Below are 24,978 nucleotides of genomic sequence, written 5' to 3' on the forward strand. Positions count from 1 at the left end.
TAAATCATGATGAACTGAGTTCGATACCTGGGACCTGTTTGGTGGAATGAGAGAACTAAGTAATGCAAGTTGTTCTCTGACAAGCCCCCAACATACACATGCACTCACACACACACACACACACACACACACACACACACATGCTGTGGCACACATATGTGACTACACACAGATATATACTCACACACAAAAACAAATAAATGTGATTTTTAAAAAGAGGGCTGGGGAACACAGCTCTGTTGGTAGAGTGGCTAATGTCCATGAAGCCCAGATCCCCAGTGCTGCATAAGCCCAGGCATGGTGGCACATTCCTGTAGTTCAACCACTGGGAGATGGAGGCAGAAGGATCAGAAGTTCAAGGTCATCCTCAGCTACATAGTGAGTATGAGACCAGGCTGGGCTACATAAGACCCTGATTCAAAAAGAAAGTACGAAAGACGACAATAAATGAATGACAAGTGTCCCTTTGCACAGTGTAAACTGTTTCACAGGAGCTGGAAAGTCCTGGGACTGCAGTCAGTTGAAGCAGTGTAGAGGTCTGCTCTAGAGTTCTCCACAGCAGCTCCAGAAGGTACAGATTAGCCTTGTTCATCACAATGAGAGTTGACGAAAGCACCTACAGAAGCCAAACTTGTTTCTAGAAAAGTATTTTAAATATGCCAATCATTGTATAATGACTTAAAAGTATAGGGAGATAGTCAGGATGTTTCAAAAGGTTCTTTATCAATTGTTACAATTTGCTGTTATTTAGTTTATTCAACTAGCAATCTGGAATCGGTGAGTCACTGACATTTCCAAACTTCAACCCCTAAGGACTTAAAATGCCATACGTGAACATGTTTACTGACTTAATGTAAATAGGGAATAGCTTTTTATTTCCAAGCAATGTGTGGGAACATAGGCCTGCATTCTCACTGATACAGTACAGAATGTAAGACAGGATAGCAGTTTGATACCAGTCCAGGCAGCTTAATGAGACCCTGTCTCACAACTGACGAAGAGGTCTAGGAGTGTAGCTCAGTGGCTGAGCTCTTGCCTAGAATGCTTGTAACTATCACTTTGCTCCCCAGAACCTCAAATATGTCTGCCCACACAAATGATCCATATTTGTTAGAATTTTAGGAAATTAAAATTTAGCCCCAGAAACATGTCTTCCTGGTAGGAGACATGTCACCACATTTATACACCATAAGAGTATGGAGACATGTCACCACATTTAAACACCATAAGAGTATGGAGACATGTCACATTTAAACACCGTAAGCATCTGACACTTTTGGAGGAGAGAAAAAAAATGTGTCACTTCCCCACACTAAAAATTGAGTTTGTGAATGGAGAACCCAGGCTTTCAATTAAATCACACAAAATCCATTAAAATCTCAGCACTCAGGAGGCAGAGGCAGGGCTCTGTGAGTTCAGGCCATCCAGGGTTGCTTGGTAAGACCCTGTCTCAAACAAAATAACAACAACATACCCAAAAATCCAGTAGGGATGGGGATGTAGGTTAGTGGTTGGATATTTTGCTGGCATAAGAGAGAACATGGGGCTGGACAGTGCTAGCACAGGGGAATCTCTGAGTTAGAGGCCAGCTTGGTCTACAGAGTGAGTTCCAGGACAGCCAGGGCTACACAGAGAAACTCTGTCTCAAAAAAACAAAAAAACAAAAAAAACAAAAACAAAAAGAGAGAGAGAGAGAGAGAGAGAGAGAGAGAGAGAGAGAGAGAGAGAGAGAGAGAGAGTGAATGAGAACATGGGTTCAGCTCCTAGCATCAACACCCCCCAATAATATGTATCAAATGTATTATATATACATATATATAATTTCTACTTGTATGCTTTTTTAGATTATTTTGTCCTAGAATTGAAAAAATAGACCAGAGTTGAGTGTGGTAGTATACATCCTTAGTCCCAGCAGTCAGGAGCCCGAGTCAGGTGGATCTTTGAGAGTGGGGAAATAGTAGGAATCATCTGCAGAAGGCAATATGTGTCCTAGAAGGGATGTAAGGGTGGGGGCAGGTGGATCCCTAAAGCTCATTAGCCAGCCAGCCACTGAATCAGATGAACTTCAAATTCAATGAGAGACCCTGCCTCAAAAAATACAGCTGGAGGGGCTAGAGAGATGGCTCAGAACACTGGCTGTTCTTCCAAAGGACTGGGGTTCTAGTCTACAGGATAGTTCACAGCTGTCCGTAACTCCAGTTCCAGAGGATCCAATGCCCTCTTTGACCTCCACAGGCACCAGGCATGCAAGAGGTGCCTAGACATACATGCAGGCAAAACACCCACACACATAAAATTAAAAATTTAAAAATTAGTATAAAAAAAGATGGAAATTGATTGGGGAAAGACACTTGTCAACCTCTGGCCACCACACACACTGGCATAACAGCATGTGTACTGTACACACACACACACACACACACACACACACACACACACACACAAGCACGTACTCACAAACTCACTCAAACATAGGCATGCACAAGACATGAGTCACTTTCACTAATTTTAAGAATTAGATTGCCTATGTTATGGGTTCTTTAATCTTTGGATATTTTCCTCTTCCACAGCCTCTAACTTTGGATTAAAGGATTCCCTGTTCTTGTGACTGCATTTAAAAATAGAATGGGGGCTGAAGAGGTGGCTCAGCAGTTTTAAGTGTGACTGCTCTTGCAGAGGACCAGAGTTCATTTTCCAGAACACATATGGTGGATTACTCCTGAAACTCATGAGAACTGAAGCCTTCTTCTGGCCTTTGTGGGAAAAATGAGACCAAAGGGTGTGTTAGGATTCCATCTCCATGAAGGGGCTTGAATAAAAAATACACAGAGAAAATCAACGTATTAGAATTGGTAGTTAATTCTCTTCTCAAATCGGAAAATCTTTGAGAATGTTCTTCCTAGCCCCAACAGGAGATGAAGAATAAATTGCTTTTGCATTTCTACAGCCTTGGAAGAGACTTTATATTGATGCCTTTCAATTACTTCCACGTCAATAAGGGGAGAGTTAAATAAGAATGTCTTTCTTGTTTTGTAATAGTTGGCAAGAAAAATGTGTGTAGTGTGGGTAAAGGAGGTGGTAGCTATTATCTTTGATTATACCTGATTATCTTTGCCAATTATGACTGTGAAGCTTGCTGTGTCCTGCCCTGGGAGGAGGCCTGGTTTGGCAGCTGGGCCCACAGGCAGAGTCAACTTGGATCTGCAGCCACTTCTGAAGAGTCCAGGAGAGATTGTTCAAGCCCTGTAAGTCTAAGAGTACCTGGATTCAGCCAGAAGGGCTTGTCCAACTCGGTCAGGATGAGAAAGCCAGAAATAAATTTCAGAAGCCAAAATATTGTGCAAGAAGATGTATCTGACATGGAGAGCAGAAAGCAAAGCAAGGAGAGGGAGCTGGAGGCAGAGGAATGACTACAGGACACGGTCTGGATAGAGGGAATCATGCTCATGTCTGTGTGGAGGGTTAGCTCATAGCCTGTTGCTGTATTCTACAGAATACCAGAGGCTAGGTACTTCAGAACAGAGGTTTGTTTCACTCACAGTGTTGTAAGTTCACTAGTATAGCACCAAGCCAAGAGTGGGGTCACATACTTTTAATCCAAGCACTGCAGGCTTGGCACCAGTACACACTGGATAAGTGGTGGCGGACCTCATGGTGGACAGCTTAACAATGGCAGCAGTGTGACAGTAACAGTGATACACACACAGAGAGAGATTCAAGGGAAGTGCCAACCTCTCCTATAGTAACCCACCCTCTTAGGGGCTAACCTCTATCCAGGAGACCTGTACTAATTCTTTCTGAGGATGGTGCCCCCAAGACCTACTGACTTTCTACTAATTCCTTTTCTTAAAGGTTCTATCACATCAATACCCCATTTTGAACACCAAGCCCTAACACAAACTTTGGAGATATCTCTGTGTCCTGTAGAATGTCTGACAGTTTCCTCTGCAAAGCAGGAACCTGAAGGACCATTTTGCCAAGCAAAGATCAGTGGTCACCTTCCTATGGGCCCTGCATGTCCAGTCGATCAAGCAGTCCAGGCAAGAACAGTTTCTTGTCCAAATGGCTATTTTTGCCAAGGTAAAGATAAACTCTATATAGAGTGTTTTCGATGCCCATCCTCCTCTCTGAAGTAAATCTGGTGCTGCCAGGAGCAGACATGTCTCACTGTCCAGAAAGTCTAAATTTTTCAAACATTTTAAATGCCATATTCTGTAGGTCTTTGAAGTGTTTGAAGATTACCTATCTATCTGAAATATATCTATGTATACCTAGAAAACTTAACTAACATGACTATGAGTTTGACTATCATAGAAGACTAATTATTAATCTGTATTTTGTAATTATCCATTACAATCTAAATGAGTTACATAAACATAATACCTCAAAGGGGAGTAGAAATATATATATACAGTATAACAAAATTAAGTTTAAACTTGTATCAATAAACTAAAATCCATAGCAATGTAAAACATTTTAAACAAGTTGTTACTCTTTAAAAGTAGGTTCGCACTCTGGAGGCAGAGCCAGGCGGATCTCTGTGAGTTCGAGGCCAGCCTGGGCTACCAAGTGAGTTCCAGGAAAAGGTGCAAAGCTACACAGAGAAACCCTGTCTCGAAAAACCAAAAAAAATAAAATAAAATAAAAGTAGGTTCATTAATCTACCCTTTCATCCTATCATATCTAAACTATCCCTTTTCTTCTTTAGAAAGAGATTACATTTATAACCTGCTTTAAATAAAAATATTGGTTTTACTCTGTCCCACATCAGAGGGCTCTTCTGATAGGGGACACAAGAATCTCTCAACTTTTTCTTTTAGCAATATGCTTGGGTTTAGAGAAAGAGTGAGCCAATTCCATCTCTAAAACCAGCTTGGTATATTTGGGAATTTGGGCATAGTTTCTCTTACTACTTCCTGCTGGAGGGGGGCACTGTATCCTATGGGGACACAAAGAACCCGCCTGGCTACTGGCCAATCAGCATTATACAGACCAATATCCACAGCAGCTAATTATACTTTTTTTTTTTTTTTTTGGTTTTTTTGAGACAGGGTTTCTCTATGTAGCTTTGGAGCCTGTCCTGGAACTCACTCTGTAGACTTGGCTGGCCTTGAACTCAATGAGATCTGCCTGCCTCTGCCTCCCAAGTGCTAGGATTAAAGGCGTGCACCACCACTGCCTGGCAAGCCTTGCTATTAAAACATTTCAAATGCTATATTCCATAACTCTTTGAAGTGTTTGGAGACCATCTATCTAAAATATATTTCTGTATGACCTTGAAAACATACCTAATATGACTGTAAGTTTGATTGTCATAGATGACTTAACTACTAACCTGTATTCTTTTTAATATTCTAAATAGCCTTTAAAGACTAAAACTTTACATAACCTTTTTAAATGAGCTGTATGGGTATAATACCTTAAACAAGAGTAGAAACATATGGAGTATAACAAAAATAACCTTAACTTTGTATCAGTATACAAAAATCCATACCAATGTAAAATATTTGAGACTAGTTGGTTAAAAGTAGACTCAACAATCCACCCTTTATTTCAACATTTTCATACTATATCTCCTTTTTTAGTTCAGAAAAAGATCCTTGAATCTAAATCCTTTGTTTAGCTTTTTTCCTGACCATGAATAATAACAACTTGGAAACAATCCCCCTAAATGATGACAAACATCTATAACCCATCGAATGGCCAAAAGCCACCCAACCCACCTCTTGGGAATGTGGGCATTGTGTTTTCTAGACTGCCTCCTATTGTTTGGGGCACTGGCATCTTTAGGAGACCCTGGGAAAATTGGGATAATGGTCAAGTCCTGGGAGAGCTAGCTATATTATTTGTTGTTCAGTCTCTGTGTAATGGGAAAGTGCAGGACTTATGTGAAGTCCTGGAGTAATCTGTGAGGCTGGACCATCTCAGCCAGCATCCTTGAAGTTGTTCTGGATACAGAACTCTGAAGAAACTGCAACAGTTACTCTGAGATGTTGGATCATCTGGGCCACCTATTTTCATTGGTGTTTGGTCCCCATGCTGTGAAAACACATAAACTTTCAAAGATAACATACATATCTGCATTAACACAAGTATGGAATGTGCAGTGCACACAAGTAGTTAAAAGATGATTTTTTACTTTCCGTATGAGCAGGTAAAAGACGTCTGTTAACTTTATGTCTGTTTGGACTGTATAATCAAACTGTAATATAGATCTCTATGCATGCCATATGAAAGGATGGCATGTAATAATAAGTCATGAGGACTCTGTAGCCAACAAGATTTATCATGTCTCATCTCAGAGCTGTTCCCATGTCAAGGGATCAGCTTACACATCACTTATCCTGTAGTCTTTTTTGGCTCATTCCCATATGTCTGTAGCCAAGATATTCAGGAGTTTTTCCCCAATCAAATCTGATCTCTAGTAATCTGGAAAGAATCCACAGCCTTTCGTTTTCTGTGGAAACAAAAACATAACCTCTCCCCCAGTGAAACACATTATCTGACTTCCATTTTGAAGTTAAGACATTTTTAAAATATATAGGTTGGTTTAATTTAGCAGTTTCCATAATCTAATGTCTCTCAGCAGCTATTGTTTTTTGTACATTAGCATTTAAAAAATTTAAAGTTAACAAGACACCATATAGGGTCCAGACTCCCTGTGTATTTTTTCATCTTTATGTGCTTATTTTTTTAGTACTTTACTCTCTTTAAAGACTATTATTTTTAAGCTATTTATTTTTTCTATGACTGTCTATACCCATTTTTTCTTAAGCCTACATACATTGTTAAAAACACTGTAACCTGTTTAGATTTTTTTTTTCTGTCTGAATCTACTTTACTGCATATCTGTAACCTTTTCTGTAAACTTGCCATGAGACTTATTTCAGGGTGCACTGGTGACTCAAGCATGCAGTGTGTCTCCGTACTGCGGCTGGCATGAGAGACAAGAGACTAGGAAGCCACACTGGGCTCCATTTTTCTGTGTTTAGAACTTTTTTTAAAGCTTTCTCAGGTCTTATGTGGATATATGTGGCCGGACATTGGGCACCATTGGTAGTGAGCCTTTCTCTGTAGTGCCAGCCAGCTCTCAAATAACCACACAGAGCCTTCTTAATTATGAAAGCTTGGCCGATATCTTAGGCTTGTTTCTAACTAGCTCCTATAACTTAGGTTAAACCCATTTCTATTAATTTACTTTCTGCTTCATGGCTTTATTACCTCATCTTCATAGTGCCTACCCTGCTCACTCTGCATCTCCTGGCATCTCCACCCTTCTTCTTCCCAGTGCCCTCTCTGTCCCCAAAATCCTCCCTAGCTATTGGCTATTCAGCTTTTTTTTTTTTTTAAAGATTTATTTATTTATTATGTATACAGAAGAGGGCGCCAGATCTCATTACAGATGGTTGTGAGCTACCATGTGGTTGCTGGGAATTGAACTCAGGACCTCTGGAAGAGCAGTCAGTGCTCTTAACCTCTGAGCCATCTCTCCAGCCCCTCAGCTTTTTATTAAACCAATCCGAGTGACATATATTCACAGGGTACAAGAAGATTATTCCACAACAGGCTGAGGCAGGCAGATCTCTGTGACTCTGAAGCCATTCTCATCTACAGAGTGAGTTCCAGGATAACCAGAGCTACATAGTAAGACTCTGTCTCAGAAAAACAAAAACAATTAAAATTTACTTTGGATTTTGGAGATAATGTCTCACTCTGTATTCCAGCTGACCTGACGTTCACTAGGTGGCCCAGGCTGGCCTCAACCTCACCGTACTTCTCATGCCTCAACCTCCCAAGGACTGGGGTTAAAGGTGTGTCATGCCCAGTAGGAATCAGTTTATTTATTTTAAAAAGTTTGATTTTATGTGCATTGCTGTTTTGTCTGCATGCATGTCTGTGTGAGGGTGACAGAGTCCCTGGAACTGGAGCCAAATTCTCAGAACCTAGTAGACAGTAGTGAGCCGCCAAATGGGCACAATTTAACCCAGGTCTTTTGGAAGAGCAGCCAGTGCTCTTAATCATCGAGCCATCTCTCCAGCCCCATGAGACCAGTTTATTTTTAAAAGATACAAAACATCATTAGCCCTTGATAATATTTCTATATAAAAGAAATGCATTCTCCAATTTGAACCTTTACAACAAATATTGTGCTGGAATTCTCTTGTGTGTGTGTGTGTTCATGTGGGTGCACAAGCACATGTATGTGTGTAGAGGCCATGTCATGTGTCTTCCACAGATTCAGATAGACTGGCCACTGAGCCCAAGAAATCCTCCTGTATTTGCCTCCTCAGTGCTGGGATTACAGATAATTATCTTTGGGTTTTTTATTTACATGGGTGCTGGGGATCCAAGCTCAGGTCCTCATTGTTACACGGCAGATACTTTACACTGAGCCATCTCCCAGTTTGGAGCTCTTTTGTTTAAAAAAAAAAAATTATTTGTGTGCAGCATTGGGTAGGTACATATGAGTGCAGGTGCCTAGCCAGATCCTTTGGAGCTGGAGTGACAGGCAGCAGTGAGCAGCCTGACCTGGGTGCTGGAAACCAAACTGAGGTACTCCGCAAGAGCAGTGTTCAGAGACCTCTCCAGTCCTAGCCTAAAATTCCTGAGTCTCAGCTGTTGAGACACTTCAGTCATACTCCCGAGTAAGGGGCTTCTCCTTCCCAGGTCCCCATAATGTTCCCTGTCTTTCTATCTTGACTGACCACTCCTCTGTGTCCCCTGTCCTCACTGTCAAAGAAGAAGTGCTTTCAAACTCTACAATTCTATGACCAGTGATCAAACAATGAACAATAATGTACTCATGTAAGCAAACTCAGGCACTTTCCTGTAGCCAAATTCTCAGAACCTAGAAGTCAGCTCATTGACTAGAGACATCAGACAATTCAAAGGAAATGTCACACAACAAAGATCAGCTAAGGTATTTTCTAAACATGACAGAAAAACAAAATATAAAGAGTTTGAGGTTACATTTACTTATTTCTTTAGTATGTGTGGAGGGGGGTATGTGTCAGAAGATGGCTTGTGGGAACTGGTTCTCTTCTAATAAATGGGTTTCCAGGGATTGAACTCAGGTTGTTATACTTGGTGGCAAGTGCCTTTACACTGTGCTATCTGACTGGCCTTGAATCTTTTTATTTGGAGACAGGATCTGGTTGTAGCCTTGGCTGGCTTCCAACCCCTTATGTAAGAGGATGACCTTGAACTCCTTATCCTCCAGCTTTCATCTTCCAAGGGCTTATATTACAGGCCTGTATGGCCATACCCAAGTGATGAACATATTTGTAACACATGGACTTCTAGTTCCCAAGAATGAAAGACATGTCTGAATAATTAGAAGGTATAATCAAAAGCCTCATTTTAAAAATACTATTTCAGCAAGATCACAAAATTATGAATTTGCAAAATCCGAAAATGCTTACATGGTATAATTATGTATATATAAGCTTTTCCCCCTTTATTTAAACCATATGCATTTTGTTAGAATTTCTAGCGGCCAGAATCTAGCCCAAACATTCTATTTGTTTTTGGTTTTTCAAGACAGGGTTTCTCTGTGTTACAGCTCTGGTTGTCCTGGAACTCACTTTGTAGACCAGACTGGCCTTGAACTCACAGAGATCCGCTTGTCTCTGCCTCCTGAGTACTGGGATTAAAGGTGTGCACTACCACCACCTGGCTCAAACATTCTATTTGAAGGTGAGAGAAAATGGAAACTACTTGGCTCTTAAAACATTTAACTAAGCCAGTCTCAAAAACCAACGTGAGCCAGGAATTTGGCTTACTAATAGATCCTGCACGTGCAAGGCCCTAGGTGTAAGTCCCAGATCCTCAAAAAACAGAACAGACTAGACACATGCACAGAGAAAACCCGGTAAGGTGCCTCTGGTGGCCCACACCTGTAATCCCAGCACTGGAGAGGCAGATGCCATTTCCAGTCTGGGCTGCGTAGTCAGACACAACAAATAATCTCTTTGAATACTTTCTTCTCTGTAATCCTAGGGACTCACTGGAGCAACCCTCATGTAATTATTTTTTTTTTTTTAAAATCTCTTAAAATTTCTGATTGTGACACGTGGTGGCCTTTCTACTATGAGCCCTGGAACAGTGTGGAAGATTTCCTCTTCCAGGTCAAATGTTTTTGCTATCACTACAAACATGTAGAACATTTTAAAGGTAAGGCCTTTGTTGGTGTCCTTATGGAAAATCGAAAGATGAATACGAAACCAAGCTAGTTCTTAAGCGGTTTCTGGCTAAGGAAACGCTGTCCTACACCCCCTTTTTTCCCCCCTACTTAGCTGGCTTAATGGAACTCTAAAACAAAAGCCAAAACTACCCTAGGACAAGGAACTCCGTGAAATCTGCATTTCTGAGAGGTTTCTGGGGGGAGGGGCAGAAATTCATCCCCGACTCTGGCTTCTCTTGCAGACTAGAAGTTAAATCGCTGTTGACAACAGGGATTGGCCTGCAGATGGAGAATTTGGGACCACCGACTCTAAAGACTGTTTCCAGTTTCCTCGCTCAGTGAGATGCCACGGTGGAACTAGGCCCTTCAAAATGGCAGCTGTGGTCAAGTTCCAAAAAGGTCTGACATCTTTTTAACACACTAGCAAAATATGGGGCTGTATCCCGGCAGAACTTAAAGAGAAAAGTCCGAGGGCTCAGCTGGCCACGTGCTGCTACACTTCGTGTTAAATCGGACCGTGGGCACCCGGGCTATGCACAGCAAGAGTTAGCGCAGCTCCAGGGTCTCGGGGTAAGATGCCTGAAGGAGCAAACCAACATGGCAAATCGCGTCTCCAGGTGGTTTTTACCGACTCTAAGATGCCTTCATTGCTCTGTTCCGATAGGTGGAAAAAACAGCGCTGGTCTGAACTTCTAAGTTCTTAGGTCCACTCTGCCTGTGTCCACAGAGCTGCGGACCATTTCAGCAGGCTACACTCTCCTAGTAGGCGGCCATGACAAGGCTCCCTTGGCGCGAATTACAAGGAAACCCACGAAACACTTAAAAAAGAAAATTCCATCCCAAAGACCCGGAGTGGAGTTACTAGGGAAGGGCTGTACAGGAACTTGGGGACTCTCTCGAGGAACTGGGGACTGGGGCGTCGCACCTGGACACAGGAGACAAAAGTTAGGGGGGTCCCGCCCAGGGGCCGCCAGCACGCTTTCTGCCCGATTGGCGGAAGCGCTCAGACTTTTCTTTATGGCGTCACCGAGTACCTGCCTGTAGGAAGGCCTCAGCTGCGTGACGTCACGCCGCACTGACCAATGAACGTCCCGAGCCGGCGGGCCCCGAGGAGGGTTGTGGGCCCTTCTTTTTGTGAATGAAGCTCCACGGAACATCCCTCCTGGGGGTCCCCGGGAGCCGCGGCCGGCTAAACTCGGACGCCCAGGCAGCAGCGTCCCAGGGCGCGCGCGCTTTGCCCCAGCCGCCGGCCAGCGCTGGGTGGCCCCCGGGGCGCGGGCAGCGGGAAACGCAGCTCGAGGACTCGGGCCGGGCTGCCGGGCCATGGTCGCGGTCCCCTGACGGGCCGCGGCCGCCTCCATGAAGCGCAAGAGCGAGCGGCGCTCGGCTTGGGCTACCGCGCCCCCCTGCTCGCGCCGCAGCTCGTCCGCCTCTCCTGGCGTGAAGAAGAGCCGCAGCTCCACGCCGCAGGAGCTGCACCGCCTGGAGCAGCAGGACGACCTGTACCTGGACATCACGGGTGAGCCCCCGCCACACCCCCACGAGGCTCGCGGCTCCTCGCGCCTCCCGCCGCCCGCGCGCCTGCGGCTGCAACTTTACCCGCGATGGGCCGAGGGGTCACCTCTGTAAATGCACCCGGCCTCCAGAGGCGGAGGAGGGCTCTGCCCTCGAACCCACCTCATTCCGGGATAGCTGGCGCGGTGGTTCTCACGCCAATCCGAGCCTCTGCTGAGCTCCGAGGGCGCTGATCTTTGCTGGCCCGAGGGCCCAAGCCCCGCTGCGCCTTAGTCACGCGTGGGATCCCTCCCGAGCCTTTGGCCGTTGCCCCCCTCTTCCCCACGCCATCGCGCCCTCCTCAGGCCTCCTCAGGGATCCTTGCCCTCCCTCGCGCCTCCAGAAAAGTGTCACGGTGATGGCGTTTGAACCACCCAGCATCCTAAGAGCCCAGAAGTGTCACTTCTGAGAAATCCCCGCCAGCCCGAGCAGGTAGAAAAGCAGCTTTCGAGGGTGATTTTTCTTAGTGCTTCAGTTCTTGAAGACCAAAGAAATTAATTTGGCAGCTGCTGGGTTTGCCGGGATTGGTGTCGAAGCCAGAGCTTGCCTTCGGTGTGCTGCTGTACATGGAAACGCATTGTCAGCTGCATAGCTAGCTGCCTGCGCGATTGAGGGATTGTGCCGCGTTTTCTGGGGCGGACAGCGTCCACCTCAGCGTGGGGTTTTAAGAAATGGTTTCCAGGCCCTGGACTTGGACTTTCCAGGTGGGCTCGATTGGTGACAACATTTATTGATTTAGGAAGTGTTTAGACAAACATAGAAATTTAGTATAAAGTGTATTTCTAGATTGATGGGCGTTTAGAAAATAAAACCGATTTTAAAGGAAGCTGAGAGGAGGGGGAAGGTTTCTTAGTGTTTGAAGGAGGAAGAGGAAGGAGCTGCTTTAAGTACAGCCCCTGACTGGCTTCTTCCCAGATCTACGGGTGACCCTGCAGGTGGAGATGCCAGCTTGCCCACGTTCCTTCCAAAGAGACTTTGTGCTGGTGGGATCTGCACGTTCCTTCTGCTCTTATACCTCTTAAAATGATTTTTGGTTAGGGCTGTTTAATATGGGGAAAAGTTCATCCTTGTATAGCGCTGAATTGTAGAGGTACACAGGAGTATGTTGAGAAAAGTTGGTGGCAAAGACACAGGAGTGTCCTCTAAGTGTAACTGATGTTGCCAGTTTCTTGTGAATCTTTCCAGAACTATCCTGGACCGGCACATATATGTATCTATTCTTTGCAAACCCATGCAGGATGGCTCACAGTTGATTTTTGCATTGCTTTGCACAGTACTTCATAGCAGAATGCTAGCCTCCAATTGGTGTGTTCAAAATCTCATTTGATTTTAATTACTACTTAGGCCAAAGGATGTGTGGCTTTAAAGGATAGAACCATAAAAAAGGTTTATGGAATTTAAACACACTTATAGATTTAAATGTTTTATAAATTTAGACAGTTCTCTGTTGAATATTTAAGTGGCCTTTAATAAAAGTTGTAAGGCTGGGTATGGTGGCATATGCCTTTAATCCTAGTAGCACCCTTTAGGCAGAGTCAGGTGGATCTATGTGAGTTCAAGGTCAGCTTCATCTGTATAATGAGTTCTAGGACAGCCAAGTATATGTAGAGAGATCATCCTGTCTTAAAAAAAAAAAAGAAAAGAAAAGAAAGAAAGAAAGAAAAAAAAGAAAAAAGTTATAAGATTTAGGTGGTTATTTTCATAAGAAAAATTGTTAGTGGCCTCGAAGCTGGCATTCAGGGCCTTGGGCATGCTAGGCCAGGTCTCCAACACTGAGCTACAACCCACCAAAAGATTTTTGACAACAGTAATTGGAGGAAATTTTTCTTGTTTTGGGGGGATAAAGTGTAACTTAGCAAGCCTTCCAGAGGAAGCCATCAAAGAATTAACCTTAGAAAATGTCAACAATACTGAGAGCTGGTGCAAATATGCACAAAATCAAAATATGTCCAGTTACAAGCCCTGGAAACGGACTAACTAGCTCTAGGGGAACAAGGCTTGCAGCCCTTCAGTGATAGCCTCAGCTTCCTGAAAGAAAAGAGAAAAGACAGTAAAACAGTCTGTTTCTGTGTTATCTTCAAGACAATTGAAGTAATTAAAAATTTTTAATCTAAATCATTTAATTGTGTGTGTGTGTGTGTGTGCCTGAATGTGTATATGTACACCACAGGGGTGCAGTGCCGGAAGAGTGGGCTGGAGGCCCAGGTGGTGGGTGCTGGGAACTGAATCTGTAGAGCCGTCTCTTCAGCACCCCTCATAGGGTCTCATATAGTCTAGGTTAGCCTGCAACTCGGCAAGCAATCCACACCAGCCTCAAACTCGGTATCCTACTGTCTTAGCCCCCTCAGTGCCGAGGTTATAGGCATCAGCTACTATGCTGTGCTGACCTTAAAATTGTAGAGTTCAGGCCAGGTGGTTGTGGCAAACACCTTTAATCCCAGCACTCAGGAATCAGAGGCAGGCAGGTCTCTTGAGTTCAAGGCCAGCCTGGTCTACAAAGTGAGTTCCAGGACAGCCAAAGCTACACAGAGAAGCATTGTTTCGAAAAAACAAACAAACAAACAAACAAAAAAACAAAAAAAAAGAAAACAAAAGCAAAACAAAAAAAATTGGAGCGTTCAGATTACTTTTAATTTCATTTCTTCTTTTGTGTGAGGTGGTGATGGGAGGAGGGAGGGAGGAAGGTAAAGGCTCTTTGCTTAGCAGATGGCAGCTGGTCCTTTCATTCCCAAATTGTTTTCCCTCAGTCACTGTTTTGTTGTAATTTGCTTTTGAGATAGGGTCTCACTCTGTAGCAGGCTGGTCTGGGGCTCTGTAGATAAGGATGGCCTTGAACTCACAGAGATCTTTCTGCCTCTACTTCTCCAAGTGCTAGGATTAAAGGGATGTGCCACCATACCTGATACCTGATAGTTTTCTTAATTGTTTTAAAGAAAATTAAACATTATTACTGAAACAGTTTGGTCCTGTTTTTTATTCTTCACTTTTCTTTTAAAATTTTCTTTTTTACTTTATTTGTGTTAGGGGAGAGGGGGAGGAGAGGGAGGTGGGTTTAATTGATTTCATTCTTAACAGGGCCGTGTGCACGAAGTCAGGACGGCTTGTGGGAGTTGGTTCACTTCTTCCACCATGTGGGTTTCCAAAATTGAACTCAGGTCATCAGTCTTGGCTGCAGGTTCTCTTTCCAGCTGAGCCGTCAGGATGTTCTGTTTTTAACTGCCCAGTGCTATCATATTGTCTGGCTGAATCATGATTTCTTAATACTAAGTGGGAGTTTGAGAATGTGTTAGTTTCTATTGCAAATGGCAGCAGAATCCATGTGGAGTCTGTGTGTGACTGCATTTATAGAGTGAGTTCTGGAAGTAAAAATGTTGGGCCAGCATTATACAGCTTCAGTGGACTATCCACATTCGTGTGCAGGACATGCTTTCAGCTCCTTTGGATACAGAGCTGGAAGTATACTTCATATTTTTACATCTCGGGCAGCTGCCACACTCTTGAAAAGTGCTTTGGCTGTCAGCTTTCTACCCTTGAAGTGCCACTCTTTTCTGTATCTTTACCAATACCTGTTACTGAACAGGAAGACTCTCGTAGCAGACTTGGTTTGAAAAAATTAAGGCATATTGTCTGTTTGCCTGCTCTGCCCCTAAAGCTTTTTTCTTACATAGCCTGTTTGCCTCAAGCTTGCTGTGTGCTGAGGATGACCTTGAACATCTGAGCCTTCTGCTCCCATCTGAGTTCTGGGATTACAGGAATCACTGTACCTGGTTTTATGTGGTACTGGGATAAACACAGGGTTTTATGCATCCTAGGCAGGCACTGAGCTACATCTCTAGACCCCAAACTTTTTACCCACAAAGACCACACACACTTTTTTTTTTTTTTTTTTTTTTTTTCCTGACACAGGGTTTCTCTGTGTAGCCCTGGCTGGCCTTGTAGACCAGGCTGGCCTCGAATTTACAGAGGTTTGCCTGCCTCTGCTTTTCAAGTGCTGGGATTAAAGATGTGTGCCACCACTGCAGGGCAACCCTTGATACTTTTATAGCAGCCTATTCAATCTGTAAATTGAATTCCTGCCAGGGTGTTTCATTGTGTGCTGTTCATACTGGATGCTTGTGTGATCACTCTTGTTTGGTCTAGAGGCTGGTTAGCCTCACTGTTGTGCTGGGGGGTTTACTTTTAACCAGGAGCTGACCCACTCAATAGCGGCTTAATTCTTACCCCAACCCAATCAGTATGTTTTGTTGTTATTGATTTTTTTTTTTTAAACTTGAACTGTATTTCTGGTGTACTATGAAAAACCAAATCTCCTAAAGACAGGTGAACTGTGTAGCTGATACCCTGAGATACTAAAGGTACCCGAGAAAGCTTCTGGTGAATGAAACAGGAAGGAAAGAGGACTTGAGTTTTCAGTGGGTTGAAAACTGTAGGACTCAAAATTGGGGAAATATATGAGAAAAAAATGATTGGATGAAGGCAGGAATTTCATTTTTCTATGAACCTCCTTGGTACCAGAGTTCCAAAGCTTTTTTCAACTATCAAATCATTAAATATTGCCTTCCATTAAATGCCCATGCAAAGCTTCCTTTTTTGCTAATAACAAGGACAGTCTCCCCTGCCCCAAAATGATTGCTTTGTGTTGGGATGGGTGGTGATGACAGTCTCACTGTACAAGCCTTGAGTCCATATGTAGACCAGCCTTGAACTCCTAGAGATTTGCCTGTCTCTGAGAGCTGGGAGTAAAGGTGTGTGCCGGTGCCACTGCTGCCGCCACCACCCAGCTGACGAAGACTTTTTTAAGCATTCCAACACAGCTGCAAAATGTGATCATTTTCAGGATCTAATAGTTGATGCAGACCTTTAACTTATTTCACTGTTTTATCTTTTAAGTTTCTAATTATTGAAGAAAATTAGTAATAGTTGCTATTGGCAGAAAGTACTTTGTTTTATTTGTTTGTTTTTAGAGACAGAATCTCATTCATGTAGCTCAGTATAGCCTTGAAGTTGGTATGTAGCCAAGGTTGACTTGGAACTTCTGATTCTTCTGCCTTACCTCCCTAGTGCTGTGATTAAGGGCCTGGTTTATCAGTGTTGGGGATCGAGCCCAAGGCCTTCTGCATGGTAGGCAAGCACTCTAATGACTGAGCTACATCTACAGCCCCTGTTTAAAGTTTCCTTATTCTCCCTCCGTTTAAATTTCCCAGTGTCTATACCATAATAGGATTTATTGGAGAAACTCTAGCTGAGGTCAGGCTAGTCACTTCCAAGCACTGGTTAGCAGCAGCACAGGCTACTCACCAAATGAAATCAACAGAAGCAGCACTTGCCCCCTCCCCTTTCCCTGTAGGATCTTTAAAATTCACAGCAGATGTCATAGGCTAGGGGAATTTATTCATTAATTCAAGAAGTGTTTATTGAATGCTTACTATGTAAAATCCTCATGCATATTCATTGTTTGCCCTGATGGAAGTGTATTTTTCTGGATAGAAGAGGAAATACTGTGACACAGAACACTGAGCCAGAGGGCAAAATAAATCCATTTTCATGGCTTCTGTTGTAGTTGAGGTGGTTCTGTGAAGTGTTCACTTGTCTTTCCACCCGCGACGAGTTTCTGCACTTTTGCCTTTGTCTTGTTTGCTTTGCTTCCTACCTCTTCTGCTTATCGCTTCTGATTGGTCACGTTACTCGTCTTTAAAACCTGCCAGCTCAAGCATTTATATCCCCCCACAGGTGAAAAGTTAAGCCTCAAATGTTATCCATTTATGGCCTTAGAGTGGCAAGGCATGTGAGTGAGGGGAAAGTGGGTAACTGCCGCAGGACCAGTCCTAAAGCTAGGGAATCACCAGTCAATGATCATTGCTGATTCTTTGTGTATAAATGGGGTTGGAGCCGGCAGGGCCAAAATCACACTGTGGTTCATAGAAGGTACATGCAGATAACAGTTCTTGAAAAATTCTGATGATCTGTGCGTTATAGGAAAGGTGCTGTGTGAGTGTGCAGTTTTAACATTTTAAATTATGTTGTTACTGGTGTGGGTGTGTGTGTGTGTGTGTGTGTGTGTGTGTGTGTGTGTGGTGTGTTTGTTTGGGATGGGTGGACATACAGCAGTAAAGGACAGCTTGCAGGAGTTGGTTCTTTCCTTCCACTGTATGAGTCTTGGGGATTGAACTCAGGTCATCAGGCTTGTGCAGCAAGCACTTTTACTCATGGATCCATCTTCCCAGCCATATGTGTGGTTTTAAATAATTTCAAGTGGTCATCTAGAGATAATGCAACTCTCCAGTCTCCCCTTGAGGATGCCAGTCGATGCCAGAGATTGGTGATTGGCCCAGTGAATGGTTTCTGTTTGGTAAAGCCATGACTGCTTGACTTTTTCTTTTTCCAACAGATAAAACTATTTCATAGTTGTACAAAAATTATTTGTCATGTTGAACATTTAGTAGCTCATCCTGTGCCACGTAGGCAAGTAGGCTTGTAATGATGGGCACTCGGTGACCATTACCTGCAAGGTTAGTGAACTTTGACAAATGCACAAAACAACGCAATATGTGGGTCCTCCCCGGTGCATGCTGTTTCCCAAACTGACCACCAACATAGCCCCAACTTTTCAGACATGTCATTCATTCAACAATACCTCAGGTGCTAAAATTAAAGACACATTACCAGGACACAGCTGGTGTGTGTGTGTGTGTGTGTGTGTGTGTGTATGAACTGAGAAAACAGAACTTGGAGTGAAGGTGAGGGATAGAGGATGGCAAGTGTATGCTGAGCTTGAAATCTGTGGGTCAGTTTTTGAAGAGTGAGGTCTGTGAGGCCAAGGTTTTGGAAGGCTTAAGGACTCAGGAGAAACCTTACTTGGCCCTGCTACCACTCACTGGGACTGAGTGCAGGCTGATTTTGTTCACAATTTTTTGGAGCCTCAATTCTCTGATGTGTCAAAGATGAAGTGAAAGGGATGCCTGGGAACACCATGGCCTGTTGCCCAAATGCTGAGGATCCAGGCTGCACCATGCTCCAGGGTTTCCCGGGTGACAGTGGTGGAGTGTCAGGGGAAGAAGGTCATTATGTTTGAAGGCTCCTCCCAGCTTAGAAGCATGCAGTCCCCTATCTGTGAATCAGCACGGAGGTAGTGCTGTTCACTGACAGCTCCCAGCTGCTGCACGGCTGTCACAGGATCCATCAGAGCCGGCGGTGAGGCCAGCCTTCAGACACTGACGAGTGTTCTTTAAAGACTTCAAAGAGTAGCACTACACCAAAGCTCTGATTCATGTCTGAGCTATTATCCCGGAGAGCTTATAGGTTGCTAAGTTTACATGTGTCTTCATGTGGGAGCCACAGGCAGAAGGTTTTAGAAAGTAAAACAAACACATACTGAGCCAACAACCATTTTTCAGGATGGTTAATTGCAAGCATGATTGAGTCCTGTCCTATCTGTATGTTTAGTATTCCACAGATGGCCTCTCGAGGGCTTGATCTGGGATTGCGTTTTCTGGGCACCTGGTCTTAGTTCGCTCTTTTGTTTTGTAAAGCAGCAGTTGCCTTTCTGAGCCCCTTCCGTTACTTCATGTGTAGCAGAGACATGTTATATGGAAGGGTCAAAAGCCAGAAAAAGATTTTTAAAAATTATCATGAATTACAATTTCTTTCTTTCTTTCTTTTTTTCTTTTTGGTTTTTCAAGACAGAGTTTCTCTGTGTACCTTTGGAGCCTGTCCTGGAACTCACTCTGTAGCCCAGGCTGCCCTCGAACTCACAGAGATCCACCTGCCTCTGCCTTCCGAGTGCTGGGATTAAAGGCGTGCCACCACCACCCGGCTACAATTTTTTTTTCTTTACATTTATCTGTGTGTGCCTGTGTGCACATGCCCCCAACATGTCTTGAGGTTAGAGGACAACTTGTGTGAATCTGTTCTTTCCTTCTACTTAGTAGAATCTACTATATGGGTTATGAGGATTGAACTTAGATCACAGGCACCTTTATCTGCTAAACCATCTTCCCAGATCCCAAATTAATGTCTTTATTTTTATATTTATTTATTTGAGACAGGGTCTCCCAGGAGCTTGCTATGTGGACCAAGCTGACCTCAAACTCAGAGTTCTACTTGCCTCTGCCTCCTGAGTGTTGGAATTAAAGATGTGCCTTATTATGCCTAACTAAAATTTTAAAATTAATTTTAAGTTAACTTTAGTAGACAGCATTTTATTTTCATTTGTACCTTAGCTACAGAATATTTTTCACCCAAGTCCTCCGTCCTCTAAGATTTTTTATATTGGAATTATCTTTTTTATTTTGGGGGCAAAGAACTGAACAGATTTGTTTATGTTAGCATTTCAAAGCCATTTGTCACCTGGAAGGTACCTTTACCAGTTGCATATGCAACTGGTTGTTGAGGCAGAAGGTGAGGAAACCGTACTAGACATAGAAAATTGGAGTCTGAGGAAGTAACCAGTCATTCAGTATGGCTTTTTTTACCTCCTTGTTTTTTTAAGCTTCCAAAGTTAGTTATTTAGCTTTTAGGTTTTGCTGTTTGTTTGCTTGTTGGTTTGTTTTGCTTCTTCTTCTTCTTTTTTTTTTTTTGAGACAGGGTTTCTATGAGTAACAGCTCTGGCTGTCCTGGAACATTCTCTATAGACCAGGCTGGCCTTGAACGCACAGAGATCCTCTTGCCTTTGTTCCCCAAGTGCTGGGATTAAAGGCATGAGCCACCAACACCCAGCTCTAGTTTGATTTTAATTATTTTTTTATGTGTAAGAGTGTTTTGTCTGCATGTGTGTCCATGCACCACATGTGTGCTTGGTGCCTGCAGGGACCAGAAGTGGGTATCAGATCCTCTGGATCTGGAGTTGTGGGTGCTGGAAATGAAACCTGGGTCCTCTGCAAGAGCAGCCCCTCTATTTTCTGGTGTTTTTCGTTTTTGTTTGTTTGTTTGTTTTTAGATGATCTGGCTTCCCATACAATATTATTGGTGGATTATTGTAGAAAACATTTTCAAAAATAAATTGACTACAAAAACAAGGCAGGAGAGATGGCTCAGCAGCTAAGATTGTTCTTACAGACTTGGCTCCCAGCACCTATTCAGGCAGCTTACAGCCTCTTATTTATATAACTCCAGCTCTAGGGGATCCAGTGCCCTCTTGGTGTCCTTGAGAACCTGTATACAGATGGCATATACACAGATACATACATAGTTAAAAATAAATTTTAAAAACTGATTTTAACTATCTCAAAGTTGAAGATATATATTTAAATTCTATTTTTCTTTAGCGTGTGTGTTTGTGAATGTGTGTGTGTGTGTGTGTGTGTGTGTGTGTGTGCGCGCGTGTGCGCGCGCACAAGCATAGGTGCTGGAGAATTGGTTTTCTCCCTTATGTGTGCCCAGGGACTGACCTGTCAGGCCTGGTGGCATCAGGCTTGGTGGTAAGCCTTTACAGCAAGTTATTCAAGAGTGATATGTACATCTCATGTAGACCCTGTTTCTTGATGGAAGTTTTATGCCCCTTTCTCTCTTTTTTCAATAGCTTTTCATGGATACTGCACCAACAAAGGTATTCAGATCCTTGCCTACTTTGTGGTTCTTTCTGATACTTTGAAACAGTAAAATCTCACCTGTGAGTTGTGATTCTTGGTTGTGTCTGTTTCTGCTTGTCTGTTCTTGGTTTAGTTTGAGGTGGCAGATTCAGCTCTGGCTACGGATTACCATCTTTACAACTGAATCTGAAACTGGTCTTCTTATGAGAAGAGTTGATTTCTGTGTATGACAACACCAAATGTGATTTCCAGGTATTTTATTAATTATGAATGCTAAGTGGTGAATATTTTTGGTAGTACTAAAATTTGTCTTTTGTAATTGAAATCCCTTTGAACGTGCTTTCTGAAAGAATGTTTATAATTAACTGTTATAACAGCTATTCTTTTTGATTTGTTTGTTTTGAGAGAGGGTCTTTAAAATAATCTTTCCATTTTCTAGGTATTTCTGAGCCTACTGGGCAGGTTTATATATTTTTGTTGTTGCTGTTTTGTTTTTTGTTTCTTTCATGAAGCAGTAGGAAAATTTCATGAAATACTCATTTCAATTTGGAGCTCAGGGAAGGGCTTTTATGTTCTGTTTTGGGTTCAGACAGGGAATCAAGCTGGGTGCCAGGGATCAGTCCCAGAGCCTCATGTATGATTGGCAAGTGCTTTACCACAGACAGAGCTGCAGAGCTCCAGCATTAGTCACTCTGTTTTATTTTAAAATTTTTAAAGTATTCTAATTTGTTTTGATTTTTGAGTTGCTCAAAAGAGGAGCGAGTGATCCCATACATATAGTAGTATATATTTCAATTATTCACTTTTTCTTTTTATATATTTTTTTATTTTATATGTACGAGCATTTTGCCTGCATGTAAGTGGACCATATGTGTGCGATGCCCGAGGAGGCAAGAAAGGGCCATCAGATCCCCTCACCTGAAGTTACAGATGGTTGTGAGCTGCCATGTGGGTGCTGGGAATTGAACACAGGTTCTCTGCAAGAGCAGCAAGTGATCTTGACCACTAGTTCTTAGTATCATTTATATTCCAGAGGAGCAGTTCTCTTAGAGGATGTTTTGTTCGCCAGTCATATTTAGTCCGTTTGTCTGGAAAGCAGAGGAAGCTGGGCTGGAATTAATTCTAGACCCCCATCACTAACTGATTCCATTTCCAAGGTAGTTCACTTTTATCCCATTAGAATTCTGTTGGCAGCCTACTTTTCACAAAAGCAAAACATCTTGTTCCTGATGTCACTGGAATTTGTTGTTCCTTCAGGTTCTCATTTGAAAGTGAAATTATTCTCAGCTCTGCTGTGCAGTTTATGACATTGATCTTTTTATACCCAATCCATAATTCTTTAATATCATTTACGAATTTCAAATTCTGCAAAGCTCTCTATTTTAGGACCTTCTCCGCTGAATCATTCTCTCCATTTTGCTCATCTGTATGAATTATTCTATGGAATTAATTAAAATATCTATTTAATAAGGATTTATCGTACAATTGCTATGAGTAAGGAATTGGACCAAGTGTTACTGAGGGAGGAGGGCAGAGGACTGGAAGATTTATAATAGCATGTCCCTTATCTCTGAACACAAGAGCTGTAGATTCTTAGTCATCTCAGTGAAGACAGGTAACAAGGGCTTAACTGTGTGGCTTTGTTCTTTAAAGTATCAGTTTGAGACAGTTTTATGTTGGAAGTGTCATTTGACTGTTCCTACATGGTGTCAGTTATTTTTCCAGTGTCTGGTAAAAAAGACCTATTTTATGGTGTATCTTCGTGTATGTTTCTGTGTGCGTGTTTTACTTTAAAAATTATTCTTTTTTGCTTTACTTTTGTCCTTGTTAAACACAAACTAGAGTCATCTGAAAGAGGGAATCTTAATTGAGGAATTGTTTTCATCAGAGTGGCCTGTGGGCTTGCTTGACTGTGGGGCATTTTCTTGATTAAAGATAGATGTGGAAGGACGTGTCCCTTATCTCTGAATACTGAGAGCAGTAGATTCTTAGTCATCTCACTGAAGACAGGTAACCAGTACTCAACTGTGTGGCTTCAGATTTTCCATCAGGTTTTTGCCTTGAGTTCCTCATCTGGAAATGTAAGATGAAATAAACCTTTTCCTCCCCAAGTTGCTTTTGGTCTCTAAATATTAAGTTGCTAAATATTTCAGTAGCTGAGCAGAAAAATACCCTAAGTTTCACATTCTTTAGGGCGCTGAGGGAGAATTGCTTTGACAAGCATGTGTGATGGAATTAAAGTTATGTTCTTAACTTTATGGAAGATGTTCTTAAACTGCATTTGGAATTTATTGTTGAAATACTTTCTAAGTGGCTTGTTGGAAGTGAGTGCCTCATACATGGAGCTGAAGCATCTTAACATGCTTTTCTTCTCTTTTTGATAGTGAAATATCAGCAAGGCTTAGTTTATAAAGCTAGGAACACAGCTGAGTGTGGATTTTTAACTCCACTGTTAATGTGTTCTCATTTTAAATCATTGAAACTGAAAGGGCTTAAAGCACAAATTCAATCAAGACACATTTGAATGCATTTCCAGTTTCATCCTTGCAATGGCTGCAGGGAGAGCTGCAGCAGAGACTGAGCAAGGGAGCTGGGAAAGACTTGGTGTGGCCTGGTGCTGCTCTTGCTGTCTGCGGGATGATCTCAAAATTTTTGAGACTATGTAGCCCTGGCTGGCCTGGAACTTGCGTTGTAGACCAGGCTAGCCTCAAATTCACAGTTCTGCCTGCCTCTGACTCCTGAGTGCTGGGATTAAAGGCATATGCCACCACATCCAGCTAGACATTTTTATTACAGTGATTTAGTGTGTGCAAGAATATACACACATGCAGGCTGTCTCCTGCCCTGAGGGTCTTGGGTCAAACTCAGGTTGTTAGGCTTGGCAGCTGACTCTACAGATTTTCTTACTTTTCCTCTAGAGCTAGCAGGAACTGATTGTATTTTTTTCACTCATTTAACTTTGAGACACATTTCGTGTGCCCATGCTAGCTTCAAATTTAATAGATAGTCTAGGATGACCTTGAATTTCTGATCCTCCTGCCTCCACCTAAGTGCTGGGACTGCAGATGTATCTCCCCAGGAATTTTTCCTTAATCAGAAAATTTTGATAATTTCCAAAATGAAAGTATGAGATATTTTGAAAAGTAACATACACTTGGATCCATTTATTCATTATTGTAATAATTATTATTACTATTATTATTATTATTTTGAGAAAGGGCATTACTTTATAGCCCAGACTGGCCTCAAAATCATAATTCTCCTGCCTCAGCCTTTCTAGTGCTGGGGTTACAGGCATGCTTCTTTAAATTTTTAATTGAAGTTTTACGTTAAGAACTCCATTTTTTTGCCGGGCGGTGGTGGCGCACGCCTTTAATCCCAGCACTTGGGAGGCAGAGCCAGGCGGATCTCTGTGAGTTCGAGGCCAGCCTGGGCTACCGAGTGAGTTCCAGGAAAGGTACAAAGCTACACGGAGAAACCCTGTCTCGAAAAACCAAAAAAAAAAAAAAAAAAAAAAAAAAGAGCTCCATTTTTAAATGATATATGGGTGCTGAGAGTGTAACTAGATGGTATTTGCCTAGCAGCATACTTGAGTCCCCAGGTTCAATACCCAGCACCCCTCTAATAGGAATGCTGTTTTTTGTTAGTTTGCTTTCAAGTTGGTTGACTTTGTGTAGGAGCTGTTCTTAATCTTGTATGTCAGTCTAATTTTAG

General features: G+C 42.7%; 2 protein-coding genes across 2 annotated transcripts in view; both read left to right on the forward strand.

Annotated features, from left to right (window-relative positions):
• Positions 1-24,978, forward strand: part of Prxl2c (peroxiredoxin like 2C) — a 73,468-nt gene that overhangs the window by 25,074 nt on the left and 23,416 nt on the right. Inside the window, exon 6 of the transcript XR_009379228.1 lies at positions 10,426-10,582. The gene's annotated coding sequence lies outside the window, so the exon portion shown is untranslated. The remainder of the gene's footprint in view (positions 1-10,425; positions 10,583-24,978) is intronic.
• Positions 10,607-24,978, forward strand: part of Cdc14b (cell division cycle 14B) — a 93,835-nt gene continuing 79,463 nt past the window's right edge. The window contains exon 1 of the mRNA XM_059262742.1: positions 10,607-11,702. Coding sequence (XP_059118725.1) covers positions 11,543-11,702 — 160 coding nt within the window. The 5' untranslated portion in view covers positions 10,607-11,542. The remainder of the gene's footprint in view (positions 11,703-24,978) is intronic.

Source organism: Peromyscus eremicus, chromosome 5, assembly GCF_949786415.1.
Source record: "Peromyscus eremicus chromosome 5, PerEre_H2_v1, whole genome shotgun sequence".
Taxonomy (NCBI): Eukaryota; Metazoa; Chordata; class Mammalia; order Rodentia; family Cricetidae; genus Peromyscus; species Peromyscus eremicus.